The 18863-nt window shown below is 37.2% G+C and overlaps 1 protein-coding gene across 1 annotated transcript; it reads right to left on the reverse strand.

The window, feature by feature from the left end:
- Positions 1 to 14372: 14372 nt before the first annotated feature.
- Positions 14373 to 18736, reverse strand: LOC139715731 (alpha-N-acetylneuraminide alpha-2,8-sialyltransferase-like). The gene is made up of 3 exons (XM_071627280.1): positions 18621 to 18736; positions 15944 to 16182; positions 14373 to 14672 (listed from the first exon to the last, which is right to left on the reverse strand). Exons 1-3 carry the CDS (start codon positions 18734 to 18736, stop codon positions 14440 to 14442), a joined length of 588 nt encoding a protein of 195 aa, XP_071483381.1. The 3' UTR covers positions 14373 to 14439.
- Positions 18737 to 18863: the final 127 nt, after the last annotated feature.

The raw sequence follows: 18863 nt of genomic DNA on the forward strand, positions 1-18863 counted from the left end.
AATGTATATCAAAGTATCAAACTTCCTATAAAGTCGCATTCTCTTTGCCACTTTGCCCGTTAGCTTTGCAAAATGTAAAATATTCAAATCGTTCAATAGTGCTTTTATCCACTTGGAGCACGGCGGTTCTTTTCCTCCGATTCGAGTAACCGCCCAAAAGGAAGTTTAGCGGCAAATATCACAGCAGCAGCACGCATGACTCGCCACACTGCCCTTGGAAGCTAACACGAACCGAGAGAAGAAAGTGGATTTCATGTAGGCCCTAAGTTCGATGGATTAATGTCATATGAAAAAGTAACTCACAGTTTCAATCTGTATACCGCGCTGCCAAAGTGGTTGAAGGGGTGTTTAAAGGGATGGTATAGTATTGGTTGAGGTGAGGATTCAGCTTTTAACATTATTTTGCGAGATTTCTTGGAAACCATTTTAGGAAATGTTAAATAACATATAATCCGACAATAGAAGAATTCATATATCTTTGACGAAAATCGGTTTTGAAAAAGCTGAGATATACAAAAACAACGTAAATCAAAGCGATCTTATAATAAATGATGGGTCCCACCTTTTATAAGGCTTGCTTTATTTTTGATATCTCTGATATCTCAGTCATTTCAAAACTAATTTCCATCAAATAAACTTTGGATTCCTCTTAAAGTGTAATTATGCTCTTTTATATCTTAATATAAGAGGTTTCTCACTATATGAAAAAAATACCATGAAAAACATTGGAAACCTGAAGCACCATCTCAACCAAAACTGTATCATTCCTTTAAAGAAAATATCACTTTGAAGTCCAGGCTCATAAAATAAAAGGAGTATACAAACAGTACAAATAACGTAATTCCATACTTTGTTTCAATTAGGCAATTTATCACATCTATGTTGATTTTTTTAATGAGCTCTTCAGTTTGGGTTTTCTTTAGTTTTCCAAGGACCTAGCATATCTTTATATAAAACTTGCCTCATGCAGTCTAAGTGATGAAAACCGAAGCAAAGGCTACAAATGTACGCAACCACAAATATCCTGGCGATAATAACTACAATGTCAATTAAGTAGCAGCCTGGAAAAGATTGATCGGAAAAAGGAGGAAATTTGAAGCTGTCCGTGAAGCGATTTCTTGCTTAATTGCAAGCATTTAATTGCTTCCTCATAGTCCCAGTAGACTGAAAGTTTTAAAAAAAATTGTAAGGTCTATAATTCGGTATACGAGTCTAATGTCTATATCTTGTATTGGAAGGACCATGCAAGGTTCAATGAGATCAGCGTCCGAGTATGAGCCCAAGTCCGATTCCATGGTTGTTCCGAGTGTGAGTCCCAAATTCTTAAAAATTCAATCTTAATGTCAATTTTTTTCGCATTTTCGATAGAAAAATACATAAAATAAAACAAAATATATAATAATGCACAATGTCCAGCTTGGGTATATGTTAAAAAAATACAAACATAGTAGGCCAACATAGCTGTCGATGTGTCATTTTCAATCAAAGTAAAAGAATGCCATAGAGAAACACCATGGAACCTACTAAAAAGCAAAGCTTGTTGGTGTAGGTGCCAACAAAAGCCTAGTTTGAAGAACAGGATGAGGAGCACGGGTACAACTAAAGACCAAACTGAGGAATAAACAAAAGAAAAAGAATGACTATTGATACTCGGGGGTACAGAAGATTCTTCTCACATAACATAATAAAATGAGAACAAGTAACCACATGCTACCCACCATATAGCATTTGCTCTAAAAGCAATTTTGACAAAGGAGTGATAATGTATGACAGCAAATGGGAGAATGAGTCCGAGCGAGAGAACAAGACCGAAAGCAAGGCCGAGGTCGGGTCCGATCCGGCTCGTGGCTGGTTCAAAGTGCACACAAAAAACACTCATACACGAAAATCCCCTCGCAAAAAATGAAATCAACCTCGCACACCGTTCTACATACTTTCTTTGTAATAAATATTTATTCACTTCCAAACAAAAAATATTAGAACCACGGCATCATTTCACCTTTGTATATACATGTACATTGTACTGTACAAACGAAACTGAATAATCCTTTTAAAGATAACTGAAATAGTTGTACATTTTCACGTTTCATTATAACAAATAAAATGGCAATAGTGCAGCAGTTATCGAAAAAAATAATGGAATAATTTCTAAAATAAAACCCATCCTCAAAACAATAAGCCAGTTCACAGTTCCAGTCTAAGTATGTGCAGACAAAGGTCATTGCAGACCTCTTGAAATAGATATGCAACTGAAGCATTCAAAACCCGACTTCATGACAACTGTGTTATGAATGAACCAGATGCAGATTGGTTATATTATGTGCAGGTGAATGTGCATTCTTTTAAGTAGCATCAACAGAAGTCATTCATGCAGCACTGACATGCAAATTACCACTCCCTGCATGGCTTCTTCAACTGCTCTTCTTGAAGACTATTCCATGTTTTGCAAAGACAGTGGTTGGAGAAGTCATTGCAGGCTAGTGCTAACAATAAACTTGCTTATTCTCCCCAGCGAACCTAACCACTCTTCAAAACCATTAAACTACTTTACTATAACTACCCAAAAGAAAGAAAACATAAAAGACCCACTCCGCCCTTACATAATTACCTATCCTTTCCTTCCCACCCCTACCCATTACAATTTCACAATTTTTACTACCATATAAACACAACAACTCATAACACAAAAAATCAATTACCAGTATAAACAAACAAACACACACACACACACACACACACATACACCAAAAACCCTCATTCACAATCCAAAATGATACACTGTACGCACGCGCGCGCGCGCGCACACACACACACACACACACACACGCAGAGAGTACAAAAAATGTCATGGACCAAAATTAAAGGCTTCGAAAAATGTGCCTGAGTCCATGGACCAATATTAGGTCCATGCTGAGTAACAGTTTTCCGAACAGACCTGACTGACTGACAAAGGTGGTGCATGCGGTGCCTACAGCCGCTCTGTGCTTGTTCTCTCTGATCTCCCAAAGCACATTATAAAATGGGTTCAAGAATGTAGCCAATTGGAAGCGCTGAAATGAGTCACGTGTGCGTGCATTAATTTTTACTATCATGCACGGCCTTGCAAAAAAGCGTAAAGTCACTGACGTCACAATGTTTACACTAGCAGTGCGCACTTAATCAGTTGTTACAAGTGCGTCGCGCGCTACCATACGCGCTGTCAATCCTGTAAACAACTTCTCGTTCGGGCTGCCAGCCGGCCTTTCTTGTGCACAACAATCATGTGGCGTACGTATACGCTTATACGTACAGTACTTACATGTGCGGGATTTCCGAGTGCGACGTGCGTAAATGTTTGGGACGAACATCCTCGGACGTCTTGACCCACAAAGGTAAGTGAAAAACGCCGACAAATGCTGTCAGTTTTCGAATTTTCGACCCATTTTATAAAACAAATGATGCACAGGATTATTTCGTGGCGTTAGTGGAGGCGTAGCTCACTCTCGGGTATTTACAATGTAGTGCATGTTTCACAATTGTAAATACCCTCGAGTGCACTATACGCCTACACTAACACACTCTATCCTGTGCATCATTTGTATATTAACGTTGTTTTTTTTTTTCTTCCACTTGCATATTTATTATACTATATCATACGCATCGACCAGGCAAATACAAATCCTTACATCTGTATTTAAAAACAAGGCGTTTTGGAAAAACAAATTGTCGTGTCTAAAAATATCATATTACTACATATCTGTATCAAGAAAACTGAATAATTTCTAAGACATCCTTTTTTTTCTGAAACTCGAGCTATTTACAATTATGTCTTTCATATATTTTTGTTTCATTATCATGATATTCCCTAATGATATCTTTACATAAGTGAAGAAGGCGGTATTATTTTTCTTCGTTTACCAACTTAAATTTTCTTTTACAGGCATAGTAATTCAATATAATTCCGAATAAGATACCAATAAAACCGAAACATTTTTTCTAAACCCGTACCACTTATTAATTTGTTCAATTCTCATATTTCAGTCCATTACATATCAACGTATTGACACCTACTCTTTAGTTGTATCATAGTTTCTACGTGTACATTACAAAATGAACTTTCCTTTCTTTCAATCAATCCAATTTCATTCATCTTAGGCATCTTATATTTAGATATAAAATTCTATTCAATCTTTCAAACTGTGACTGCCGCAAATTGACATGTAATAAAATACTTTTAAACATGTGCCTGAGGCATGTGCATTCTAATAATTTTGTCAGGTTTCCTATCCAACATTAAGCTATGAAGTATGTTGTTTTTTTCATCCTTACTACTTTTAGGAGCTGGCAAAGAAAGAAACAATTCGATTTGATAACAGCAATGACATGATGAATTACAACCCGCTAATGAGCGTTTAAGCCAAGAATTAATGTGTTTTCTAATCCCTTTTATTTTGTTAATATGGCTATACTGAATTGTTTTTTTATATAGAAATTATCAACAATAACAAAAAGATAAGTATACCCAAATACTTAAAACCTGCTCGAAAAAAAAAATCAAGTGAGGATTCTTTTCGGGCAGCAGGTTATCTTCTCGTTTCTTCATTTTACTATCCATGGACTGGTGGATTTTGTCTTATTTTCATTCGATCTTTAAACCAGAAATACTTACAAATCTGTCAATACTATTCATTGTGGTAAATAAATCCTTCTCGATATACCGTTTAGTGTATCATCCTCAAACTGAAAAATTTTGTGAAACATATTATCTGTCTTTATCCGTTCGATTGAATTAGGTCCTGAGATCATAATTGAACACCTCGCAGCATATAAAAAATGTGGAGAGAGAGAGGGAGAGAGAGAGAGAAAGAGCCACCTTACCTGCAACCTCTTTCTATCTTCAATCGCTCGGTAGAGAAATCATTTGGGGGGGCATTTCATTCAGCGTTTCGTCAGGTATTTTTTTCTAACAAATTTGGTCTCAGCCAATCAATTTTCTTCAAACTTTGAGGGATTGAATTTATTTTTTAAAGTTTATCAACATTATCAACGCTAAACTTTCGTTTACGTCTGTACATAGAATCAAATTGTATATAAACTGTCAATATTATCTCCGATATGGACCTGATAAGACAAAGCTTTTCACAAAGGGCAAGACTTTTTTAAAATTCTGTTCTCAATTCATCCAAAAGATAATTAGAACACCACATTCAACAAAGAAATTGATTGTCAGTTCTTTAAATGATGCCCTCTTTGGGAACCAAAGTTATGACCTAATTTTTGAGAAAAGGACATATCATTTTTCTTTGAATATGCATTATTAAAGCACCTGAACAGTTAAAATGTATATTCTTTCCAAACACTCGAGAAAATTTCCGCAGTAAATCCATTAATTCCACGATATTTGTTGGTCTTCGTTTTTTTCTTTTAACACTTATTTTAATTCTTTGCAAGTGACCGGCCTTAAGCCGATCTATAGATATATCGTTTAATCGTTGAATATTTTGACCTTCTAAAAATTCGGCTAAATTCATACTTCAACATTGTACTTATCGATTAAAGTACCCTTTTACAATCTAAAAGATATTTTGAATGCGTTCCACCAAATTCCATCCATTTCAGTTTAGATCTCAAAAGAATGCCTTCACTTTCCCCAGTTTCATGTTTTTTTTACACGCATTTGGTTTTTACCTTGTAAGAGATTGTTTATTGTTTTATTGTTTGTAACTCAATTTCATTATCTCTTTTTCTGATTATTTTTCCTTAATCATTTCCAATTTTTTTTCATATCATATAATTTCACTTCTTATCAACATACAGTGGTATATTAAAAAAAAATGATGATTGGTCTTTTATATAGCACATTGACAATGTCAACGATCAAATGAAATATCAGCTATATGATATCACATCAAACTTTCGTTGAAATTAGCTTTTGAAATGTTTATCTGTATATAAGTCATCTTCCAATTAAATAATGTATTATTGAATTTCAAATAACCGTAATATCCTAAATTCAAATTTTATTCAACCAAAGAATGATCCATCAATCAGTGGTAGTGATATTCCTGATACATAATTAAACGCTAATCTTGCTTACCATAAAGGGCTATTTTAGCACCATGTAAACTGTTTTTTTTTTGTAGGATATTACATCCTCCAGGAATGTACAAACCCTACGTTAATTTTCATTTTATCCACTTTCTTCTTTGCCTTACAGTATTTAACCGAGTTGCAAATAAGTAGTAATGTGATATGATGTGCATTGACCTTTCACCAAAATCAGTGGGGATATAACAGATTCAGGTATGTCTGATATCATTAAAACAAAAAGTATGTATATAGTACATTGTTTTATAACTTTGGTGCGCAAAAAGTGACTGGCACTACCGTACGCTCCAAATCACAAAATGAAACCCCAAAATGAAACAAACAATAACAACCGTCATTAGAAAAAAGTCGAGTAGAGAATTATTGCTTGATGGGGGATTGTCCGAACATAGGAAAACTTTTAAAAACCTTGAACAGAAATAAGCATAAAATCTTAAACACTATAGTATTCTGGCGTATAACTCGTATGGATAGAGGTCATGACCGTTGATAGGTGGTGCAGCGATGCTCTGAGTTATCGGAGCAAGCATGTCCAGCGACATCACTTGGGAGTAGTCAAAAAGAAAGAAGAAGAATACTATCAGAGCGTATTGGACTTTGCAATCCTTGTGTAACTATATAAAACAAATGATGCACAGGGCAAGATGGAATCGGTGAGAATTTGATGCGCGAGTTTTAACTTTGGAAGATAGTATTAATGAGCTCGTGGGATTTTGACTGTTTCCACGGTTAAACGAGAGCGTCCAATTCTCAACTATTCACAATAAGGGCCTGTGTGTCATTCGTTTTATAAAATGAAATACAACTTTTTTCCCATCTTGCGTCCGGTACACCTATCACACTAGATCTACAAGGCTTGAGCAATGAGCTCGCAGTTTACCGGACGCGTGGTCATGCATTCGAATTTTACCAGACGCATGGCTCAGTGTGGATCAGTCAAAATCAATGCATGACAATTGACCAATCAGATTGCAGAGATTCTAAAGCACACTCTATTATTCATTATACGATATACATATATACAGATACTCGAGTGTAAGATTTTGATGCACAGGTTAACTTTGGAACGCGTCTAATATAAGATGTTTTCGTTTACTTGTTTGTTTGATTTGACTTATTTGCTTTGAAGTTTGGTGGGCTGTTTTAATGGGCACATAACGACTGGTAACACTCAGTTATGCATAAAAAAAAAGAAGGAATTACTCCAAGAAGTTTGCTACCGCGTGTTTCAGTTTCACTTACCATATACGGTAATTCATAAAACACCTTACACACACACACACACACACACACACACACACACACACGAACTCTGTCAATTGTCATGAATATAGCAGTATCCCAGTGAAGAAATTTAATATGTTTTGCTGTACTTCACTCTAGTTTCTCGTGTAGTATAATGTTCACAAATATATATTTTGATGCGTGTATTGTATTATGGATTGTTAATGATAACTGTGTGCAAAGACAGATATAGCCAGCATCTTGCATCATTGACCTGTATACTCCTGCAAAAGCAACTTGATTTTGCTGTTAAGCTTGACATTACTCCTATACATGTATAATGTCCCCATTGTTAAGTTCTAAGTCATTATTATGATAAGCCACTATCATGAAGAAGTTGGTCACTTAGATCTTATCTAAGTAGACATAAAGTTGACCCTATACCAAGCACACTGTAACGGACTCCTTTGAATAACTGTCCCCCTTTGTTAGTTCTGTGTCAGCTATCGCACTAACCGTGGCTTGGAAAGACAGCAGCCAGAAAGCCAAGCTGGACAGTATACTGCCTCGGAAGCCAGTATGATAGGACCACAATGCTCATCCCTCATGCTTTGAAAAATTCGTCCATATCCAGTTGAAAGCCCAAATTTCGCAAATTTAATTATTTCACTTCATCGTGCATTGAGCTGTTGAGTGTAAACTTTATCTAAACGATGGCTTTTATATAAATCTTCAGCTAGCATGATGTGTATGATATTTTAAGATTTGCAATTGTAACTCAATTATATCTTTTTTCTTATTGCTTTTCCTTATTCTTTTTCAAAGCCTCCAAATTTGATGATTTCACTTCACGTCACTTCATCGTGCATTGAGTTAATAAGTGTATTACACTTATTAAAACCTTCAGCTACGCATAATGTGTATGATATTTTAAGAGTTGCAACTAACGTCTAAAACATTTTACTATAAGCATATTTTTTTCCTTTTTTATTTCTTGCTTGGATTTCATGTTTTCTTAAAGGGGATGGCTAGTAACCGATCAGTGGGAATCAGTGGGAATGCTGAGGGATGATTGTTCCAATCCTTGTGGGATTCATTTAAGAGTACATTATATATCTACTGTTGTGTGAAAATTATTTGCTGCAGAATGGTCTCATATTCAAGTAATGTGCAGATTAATGCCCCGTCACTGACCAGGCACGCTAACCTGGAAACATTAAACTGCACATTACTTGAATATGAGACCATTCTGCAGCAAATAATTTTCACACAACAGTAGATATATAATGTACTCTTAAATGAATCCCACAAGGATTGGAACAATCATTCTCCAGCATTCCCACTGATTCCCACTGATCAGTTACTAGCCATCCCCTTTAACTTACATTCCATATAACGTTATGTATAATACTATTTTGGTGTCTCGGTATACGTACTGTAATCTAAAATGATTTTGACATTTATTTCATGAGATAACTATCCCGTATGTTATTTGGTTTATGACATTCTATTTAGCGACAATTCACTTCATATGTATACAAAAATGATAAAACTGATACCACTTAACATTATGATGGTAGTAGTGACGATTCCGTATATATGACATGCAAATATGACAGTAATTAGAAAACAACCAAATCTCTTTATTTGTTTTTTTGTTTGTTTGTTTGTTTGTTTGTGTGTTTGGTGAGTTAGAAGCAACAAAATAGCCCGTAACACGAGTTATGAAATGATTGTTAATCGAGGCGGAATCCTTGTTCATTTCGCATAATATCTAGATGTTGTTGATTTTCGCACTTGCGAAATTTGTCTCGAGACTTTCTACTTTGTTCCCGGATCGCGTTAAGTGAAGCAGCCACATAATATTATGACAATTAGCCAATCACATTACACCTGCGTATATGGTAGAATACAGTAAAGACACTAAGCAACATTGCCTAGTCAAGTACGGTTGATAGTTGTTTGTTGTTCTTTTATAGGCTGATAATTTGTACACAACCATCGTATTATCTGGGCCCTGTTTTATGAAGAGTTGTGATTGATTATAAAGTTGATTTCTATCATAAGTTTACGGCAGTCTGTGTGGTAAGAGAATTTATGATCGACTATTTCTTTTGATAAAACGGGGCCTAGGGCTCTGTTTTAAGGAGATTTATAATTGATTATAAAGTTGATTTCGATCATAAGTCTATGGCAGTATGTGAGTTAAGGAAATATTGGTTGAATATCTTTCGATAAATCGGGGCCCTGGAAGTAAATAGTCATACATGACTCTCAACAAGAGATGGCGCTCTGATAATTTACGTGTGAGTACGAACAGGCAGCTCTGTAGCCTGTCGATCGGGTATAATGCTTAGGCTTTCTGGCAATAGACGTAGGCCCTATATTAATACATGTATTAGCAAAGTGGAGTCGGAGCTTCGCTCTTACCTATCGAATAGGCTAGCAGTGTTATATAACGATGGCTCAAGAAAGGAACATGTCATTGATTCGTGTTAAAAAAATCAAGTGAAACAATTTATCAAATCACCAAAGTTCGGGATTTCTAAGATTATCCATAGGATCTTCAAATTACGAGAGTTTGAAGTGTATTTTACACTTTGAAAATAAATTTTGAGAAATCTCAGTCTTAAGAGAAAACATTTCATTTTATTTAATATGATTTAAGTAAGACCTTTATTTCTTATAATACTGTAGGTCCTACATTGTCATCGTATGGCAAGCCGTTACATAACCCAAAGTCCGAGACAAGACAAAGACCCAAACCACCAAATTCAAGCGACTAAAAAAACGGCATTTATAATTATCTCTACAACAGTGATGTGTTGATGGGCAAGTCTGAATTCGTCTGAGCAATGTTTCATCATCCTACAATTTCCTCGATATGGGTGAGAATGATAAGGGCGTTAAGGTGCCTCGAACATTATGTCTTTAGGGCCAACTTTAACGCCCTTATCATTCTCAGCCGATTGACGTATGGTCCCCGTGTCTTCTGACAATACATTACATGACCTACAATTAATCAGCAACTAACGTCATGATTCCCTTTCATGATTAATTATTGCTATCGTTGTAATTTCAATGATAGTTTTTTTTTTTGGGGGGGGGATTTGTTTTTAAAAACTCATACCGTCTCATTGAACACGCATACAATGTACGTATTAGGCGTTTTCACATCAGCCCGATAAAAATCCAAGCTCGAGATATTTTTTAATTTCCCAAGTCAGAAAATAGCGCGCTATTTCGAAACATCGGGCTGATGAGAAAACGCCTCTTGAGACAAAGCAAGACATAATATGTATAGAGGCTCTATTCATCACATACCATAGACAACGCTCACGCTTTACAAACATAATCCATTCAAGCGCACCTTTACATGCTGCAAAAGAGTACAACTTTCTATTTTAAGTGTCTAAATAAAGTCAGCACTGATGATTTACACTAAACCTTCAACCGAACTGTATAAAGTTTGATACATAAAAACCGTGTCTCGGGTTTCGAAAGTTTTATCTTAAAGAAAATGCATACATCTCTACACTCAGGCTTCGTTGTCATGACTTCGAATCAGTTACATGTATCTTTGATCGCTTTCGCCCTCTCCGCAAAACAAACATACACCACACACACGGACACACACACACACACACACAACTCTTTACTATGTATGCTGAACTGCAAGCTTCGACATTTAGACAAATAAATACATTGTCACGCCAGATGACATTGTCAGATAAATATTTTAATACAAATAAGGCCACATTTACCTTAATTTAAAATATTTTGCTTACAACAAATACTTAAGGAATAAAAAAAAAGTGGAGGACTTGCAAAAATATACATAAATATCAATAAGTAAGTACACTTCTGCTGCTGGCAAAAAAAAAAAAAAGAGTCGTACAACCATGACATTATTTTCTTATCTAGGCGTACAATATTCGACGGCATTTGATCACTGCCACTGTATAGTGCCTTTAAAATCTATAGCCGTCCTTGGTCCTCGAGTAGACAGCAGAAAGTATCAACTGGGACAAAACAAAAGAATAAAAAAAAACCGATAGGAATTCCAGCTACAGCACTCAAAACTATAACGATGTGGTTTCACTCTTAATAGCTCTTTGTCTTTTGAAATACAAGTTGTACACTGTACGGGAAGTGATTACTTATGGGGTGTTTCATCAATTTAGTCAGCGCTGACAATTTCAGCAAAATCCTCGGTTTTGATTGGTTGAGATGCTCTGATCACTGACTGTTACCATGGTGATTGTCAGAGACTGACAACTTGTCAGCGCTGACAACTTTCATGAAACGGTCCACAGGTCTGCTGTTTCGCATCAACCACGATGCTCGAAGCAAGGGGGCGCTGTATAGATAGCCGGAGAACGTAAGTCTCCTCCCATGCAGGGGTTACACTGGAATTTCATCGGTCAGAACCTGCGTCAGCGAAGCTCACGCGTGGTTATGTATTAACAAACGTTCTGGGATGACGTATTCGGTATACGTCACATACATAAACAAAACAAACAAGACAACGAAATTATATTTGCTATTTATATACAGTGAGAGCTAGGAATTTAAATGCTGCCAACATTTACTCATCTATACCTGGCAGGTCCAGAGCAATCAGAGAGATAGTCCTACTCGTGTTACATGCATCTCATTAGTAAAAATGATTTTCGTAATCAGGAAGGCTTTAATGTTCACTTGTCAAGACATTCTTAACTCTTCTTTTTTGCAATTTTTAAAGGGATTGTATAGTTTTGGTAGAGATGGGTCTTCTGGTTTTTATTTCTTCTTCTTTTGTGAGATAATGAGAAACCACTTTTGAAATAATTCTAAGAAGTAATCAACGCTAGTTTATCAGATGAAATCGGTTTTGAAATGGCTGAGATATTAAAAGAAAAAGTATAAAACAAAGAGGTCCTAATAAAAGGTGGAACCCACCTTTCATCAGGATATTTTTGTTTCTGGATATCTCAGCCATTTCAAAAGTGATTTTCATCGAACAAACTTTGATTACCTCTTAGAATTGTACGCACTTAAATATTTCACGAGAGGTTTCTCATTATCTCACTAATAAAAAAAACTTGGAAACCTGAAACCACATCTCAACCAAAACTACACCATCCCTTTATTTCAGAGAGGCTCCGGCAGAATAAATTGGGTACTTGGTAGATCTGGATACACTGTAATCACCTCTGCTACTTTGTGAGCCTGACACAGTTGTCAAAGACTGTGGTCCCTAAATCTTGTCGTTGTAGCAGGAATGTCACTAATTGGAATGAAAATCGGTGAACGTGGTTACTCACATTTTGTTGCAACAGCACTCAATACCATACATAGCACAGAAAATAGCACGTGACTTAGCAGGCAAGACAGACAAGGGATTACGTTTTTGTCAATGTTGTTCAACTCTTGAGTCATTATCTGCTTGCAGAAGGGTGTAGCTTCCTATAATTTCTCGAACAAATTAGCTCTTTTGTTTGTTTTGGGATTTTTTTTGAGTCTGTATAACTAAAGACAAAATGATCACTGTATTTTAGCTTTCTGTTTAGAGAGTAAAAGTAAATTGTTCATGTTTTTACAAACAAGTTTGGCTAACGTTCTCCTTGATGTCACAAATCAGACATTATGACCATTTGTTATCACAATGTCTTCAGAAATAGTTTCTTTCCTTAAAAAAAAGGAAATCACATAGAGAACAAAACAATAAATTTCAATTAAACAAATATTAGTACACACAACCATTTCATAATTTCCATTGTATCATAAGCCGCATTGTCAGTACTATATCAATAACACAAGTTTGTAACACGGACATTAACATTTAAACAGGCATAAGTTTTCTCTGCAAACATTGGAGCTATCATCATGTCCATGCTCTGTAGCATGATATTCACTTGCCCACAACCTATAGCACGATACTGACATATAATAGCATAAAAAGTATTGCCTGAAGCACAAGTCGTAATTTCTTGATATATACCTTGTTGTTGTTGTTGTTGTTGTTGTTGTTGTTGTTGTTGTTGTTGTTGTTGTTGTTGTTGTTTCTTAACGTGACAGAGGTAGATGATACCTTGGTTACTCAGAGAGTCTCTCCTTGTACCATAGTCCCATCACCAAAAACAGGTCTTTGTTGGTGATGACAAAACTTGTTACAGATGCAGACAGACGTGGTGTCAAGCCAGGAATCATAATTACCATTACCTCTTGCTATATCATTTCTTTACAAGGCAACAATTCACTTTAGTCTCAGCACTTTGGTCCAATTCGTACACGGTTAATACCAATCTCGCAAAGGTCTTTTCACAAATGATCTCAAGTACTCACGAGCAATTCAAATAATCATTCCAAGTAGCACACGGTGGGTAGATAGATAATAATATACACGTGTAGTCATAAATATTTGGTAGCCAAAGACTTGTCCGAAGCAGTAAACATGCAAAGAGCACTGAGGTGTGATGGCATCCAGTGTTGAGTGACGATGATTTCATGTCATGATTTATGACAAGCAGATAACATCTGTCGCCACAAAAAGGATGTTTCTAGGAAAACTTTACTTGGTGAGCATGATTATATTTCAGAGAGGAAATATGGAAAGACTGCGAGACTAATATGAGCACATACACACATACACACACACACACACACACATGCAAACATGTACCGACACCGGCACATAAAACACACTCATAAAATCATTATGAACTTAGTCCTGAGGAATGTAGTTGGGCATGCATTGTTCATAGACTCCGATCACTTCAATGAGTAAGACACAAAAGTTGTTGTTTGACCGCAGAAGGCGCTTGTTGAGCCTGCTATTAAAGCACAATCCTTCCAAAGACAATCCATTGCAAGATGGTCTTGTTTGAATCTTGGAAGTATGAAAATCGTTCACACATAATCACACTTACACCCACCCTTTTCTCTTTCTCTCCCTCCCCCTCCTTTTTTTTTCCCTCGCCCTCTCACTCTCTCTCTCTCTCTCTCTCTCTCTCTCTCTCTCTTGCTCTCTCTACCACATAGTCCGAAGACTTGTGGGAAGTTGTACAGTATAAGTAAGAACACAAGATAAATAATGTAATGTCATTTTTTTTTTCAGTCCACTACATCGCGCCAGATGGGCCGATGTCATGAACACTTGCCAACGTGCAATCGCAGAAGGCCAAGTTTGTGCATCTGTAAAAGGACGAGGAACTCGTGGTTCATATCGTGCGCTTTCGAAAACTTGAGATCGTCGAAGTAGTGATACGGCACCTGGCGCATGTCGCCTGGTTCGTCGTCGAAGTAAACAGGGAAGGGCCAGAAGCCATAGAGGTGCGTCTCCTCGCAGACGGTCAGCGCCATTTGTGTTAGGTAGAAACCTTCAGAGGAGTAAAAGTGAGAGATGATTCTATTGGATCACTGCAGTCACGTGATACACTATACGCATTTATGTCAGATTAATCCACACGTGCGATTGGATTCAGTGATTACACACCCTACTCTACGAGTAATATTTCCATATATATATATATATATATATATATATGTATATATAAAAGGAAAGAGAGGAAATCCAATGGCTTTCGTTAGTAAAACATCGTGTAGGCTGATTCAGCTTTGCACAAGCCAGTCCATTTTGAAAAGACATCGCTGAAGATAAATATGTCACAAATGGAGTGGATCTCTCTCTAAAGGCAGTTGCAGACTAAAGAAAACAAAATGTAGGCTATATCACGCATCCATTTCTTGCTCAACTGCTGATTCCAAGTGTCCAGAACAATTGGCCCAACCTTACCCATGCCGCATGTACAAGATGCTGCACGCTATAAAATGCCATCTGCAACTTGAATTACAGGTGAAAATGAATAGGGATAGGTTGGCCTTCCATATTTTTAACCCTAAAAGGGCCGCCCCCCCCCCCCCGACGTTTCGCGCTATAATTCTGTAACGCGAGAAGGCCTCGTCGCGAGGCTTCTTGACTTTGTTTGTTCAAGTCTCGCGCAACTTTTGAGACCAAATTTGCGACGTCCGCGCATACTTTTGCGAAGCCACGCCCGTTTTTGTAACGGAATGTCGCCCCAAAACGGGCACAATTTTGTGATTTTGTGTACATTTCCTAAGGAAAACAGTGCTCTGTCATAGAAGTCATAAAAACCTGATTATTTTTTATATACAATTAATCACTTTCATTGATTAGTTTTGTGCTAATAATGGTAGAAAAGAGGTCAGTGACAATTTCCAATGAAAAAACAAAGAAAAAACAAAAGCTGAAAAACACGGAAATACATAAGAAATTCTGAAAACAATAAAATACATAAGAATTGAAATGAATTTTGAAAGTGTTTGTGATGTACAATTGTTGAATGTGCTAAAACAGATTTACAGATCAAAAATTAGACTCTCAATGCTTTTAATCAGGCTGAAATATGATCTTTAGCTTAATTTGCATAATTACTAAATTAAAATTAGAAATTGATTGTTTCAGAAAATCTTATGACACAATCTTTTAGATTATAATGCGGGTCTCACGCACGCAAAATTTCATCGCGATCGCACCACCGATGGCCGAGATCTGGGGGGGGGGGGGGGGGGGGGGCGGCGGAATCCATCCCCCCCCCCCCCCCCGGTCTGAGCATAGCCAAAAGCTCACCTGTTGATAAAGCAGCTTTCCCTAACTTCCTGCTCTTCCAGAAGTCCCAGATGAGCCGGTAATGGTCCGGGTGACCCACCACGAGCTCGGGCTGGCTCTGGTTGTAGACGTCTAGCGCTCTCAAACAGGACACGCGGTGCGCCTCGGCGCCGAAGCACGGTAGCCACACTTGGCCGTAATACTGCGAGGTCATGTGCATGAATGACGTCACATTCGCCGGATGCTTCAGAGAGGCAAACCTGCCATTAAAAGAAGTGTCAAAACAGTCATGTGTTTACTTATGTAGTATAGATACATGTTCGTGAATGCCAAGCCAGTAGTCCAATATTTATCTTATGCAAGGGCGTACCGAGGGGGGGTGTTTTGGGTGTTCAAACACCCCCCTTTGCCAAAAGGGGGGTGTTTGAGGTGTTCAAACACCTCCCTTGGGCAAAAGGGAGGTGTTTGAGCTATTCAACACCCCTCTTCAGCAATGTTTAGATGTTGACAAATGAAACAAAAGCTGTCTTTACCGCTTTTATTTCCGTTTTGAATTCCGCCTTTCCTTTCTTTTGCGTTCATTTTCTCTCTCTCTCTCTCTCTTCCTTGTTTTAATGTTTGTGTGGATGATGATACATTATGGAGTTACATAATATCATACGCACTAAAGAACTCGTGTACAGTACGTGTTAATACTACGTTACTGCACCGCGCGCGAAGCTGACGCGCAAACAGTAGACATTCCCGATCCCTGCTTTGCTTTCTGACCGAATCGCAAAGATACATTGCGCATAATGTTCACCGTTTACCGGTATTTTACCGTACGCGGTACCGTAAATTGTGTATGATGCATAATATTATGTGTGTACAATGCATGCTGCGCTGCAGCCTATTATAGGCACATTGCATGCTAAGTTAGTAGTATCAACTACCAACAGTGGCGTATCTGGGGGGGGGGGGAGGGGGGGGCAAGGGGGGGCACGTGAAAAAAAAACGAGAAAAAACAAACAAACAAACAAAAAACTCGCCCGGACGGGGGGAAGGAGAATGGGGGGGGGGGGGGCAGAAAACCAAATCAAACAAGATAAAAACAAAACATGAATTCCATGTTTTGTAACGCTGAAATATAACAATTTTCGGCTCGCTCGCTGCGCCCGCTCGCCAAAATTTATCCAAAAAAAAAAAAAAATCAGAAGAACAAAACGTAATGATGACGTGGAAATATAAAAATTCGGCTCACTCACTCGTAGTAATTTAGAGTATTTTTCCAAGTCCTTAGTTTGTTGGCATAAATCGTTATCTATGAAGCCGTCACTATATCTTGATTAGAATTGTAAGATTTAATAGCCAAAAAATGACAAGAATTCCATGTTTTGTAAGGTAATTTAACACAGTCTTTTGACTTGCATAAACAACGATATGAAAGAAATTTAATATACAGTATGCATGTCTATGCAGCAGTGATTCAATAAGAATAACATTTATAGTTAAGAAACGATTATGCAGAGGGCCGCCATTATAAGCATTGCTTGAAAAGATGGCCGGCCCGAGGAAAAGATAAGGACGTACTAAATTCGTAACAATATAAATTCTGCTGCGAAGGTAGCAGGGGAAAATAAACTCTGGTGTGTGATGGTGGTGGTGGTGAATGTGTGTGCAGGTGCTTGAGGGTGCACAATAGCAGATAGGCTGGAATTTAGAATAGTGAAATTGGTTTACTGAAAGAGGGGACGATATGCGCTGTTGCTATCAGGAGACCAACATTAGTTATATAATTTATTTGTTTTTAGTTCATATTTGAAATATACTGTAATAAAATGTACTTCTTTAAGTTTGCTTTAAATGAAAACAAGGAGGCACACTGTTTCAACTCCTCAGGAAGAGTGTTCCATGTATCCGGACCTTGATGTCTAATCGACTTTTGAGCAAGTAAAAGCTTCGGATTACTTAAGTGAAAATCATGGGAACGACGGGTAGGGTATGAGTGAATATGGTCATTGGTTACTAGGGTATTATGAAAAAATGGTAATGCATTTCGAGTGTGTTTATACATAAATATGGCAGTTAGGTATAAATGTATATCATGGGCCTTCAAAGTTTTTAGGCGATAAAATATGGGGTCAGTGTGAGCCAAAAAATGTGAATGTGTGCATATACGAAGAGCCTTTTTCTGGAGAAGAAAAATTGTGTTCAATTTTGTTTTGCTACTGTTGCCCCATACAATATTACAGTACATTACATATGGTAAAAATAAAGTGTTGTATAACATAATTAAAGTTTGATCATTAATTAAATATTTTATTCTTCTTAAAACACCAGTTGCTTTAGATATTGCTGTTGTAATATTCTGAACATGAGTATTCCAAGTGATGTTTGTATCCTTTGCAATGCTACGTACTATCTAAATGTCCAATAATTTGTGACAAGCTGTGAATAGGATGAGGGAAGCAGAGAGTGATTAATGGTACATAGATTTGAGTTTGCACTGTGCATATGAAGTTCAAAGACACTGAAAGTGTAAAGGTATTCATAGCTTGCTAGCAGTGGGCTCATTGTTGATGCTGAGGAAAATGGCTGCCACGAGGGGATGCTGTTCTAGGTAGGCTAACCTCTTGGCTATGCGAGTCTAACCAAAGTACTTTGTCTAACTCACCTATCTATAACTCACATATGATAACTTCTGTTGTCAGGACTATACCAAAATCTGAATCTCAGGTTTTGAAATGGTATTTCATGAATGTTAAAATTCCTGAGTTCCATTTCACTCCCTTGTGATAGATCCTTTGGTATGTTTCCTCCCACACCAGTCAGCATCTGCAGAATGTTTTAGTGACCTTGAGGGGGAAAAAAAGTATATTTGAAACAGAGTGGTTTTTTGTTCTAGTTGTGCTGGAGGGTGCCAGAGGCATTACATTTGTTATATGTTTCGTATGTTGATGTA

The sequence above is a fragment of the Diadema antillarum genome, unplaced genomic scaffold, assembly GCF_040938485.1.
Source record: "Diadema antillarum isolate AM-2024a unplaced genomic scaffold, OU_Dant_1.0 scf00000054, whole genome shotgun sequence".
In the NCBI taxonomy this organism is placed as follows: Eukaryota; Metazoa; Echinodermata; class Echinoidea; order Diadematoida; family Diadematidae; genus Diadema; species Diadema antillarum.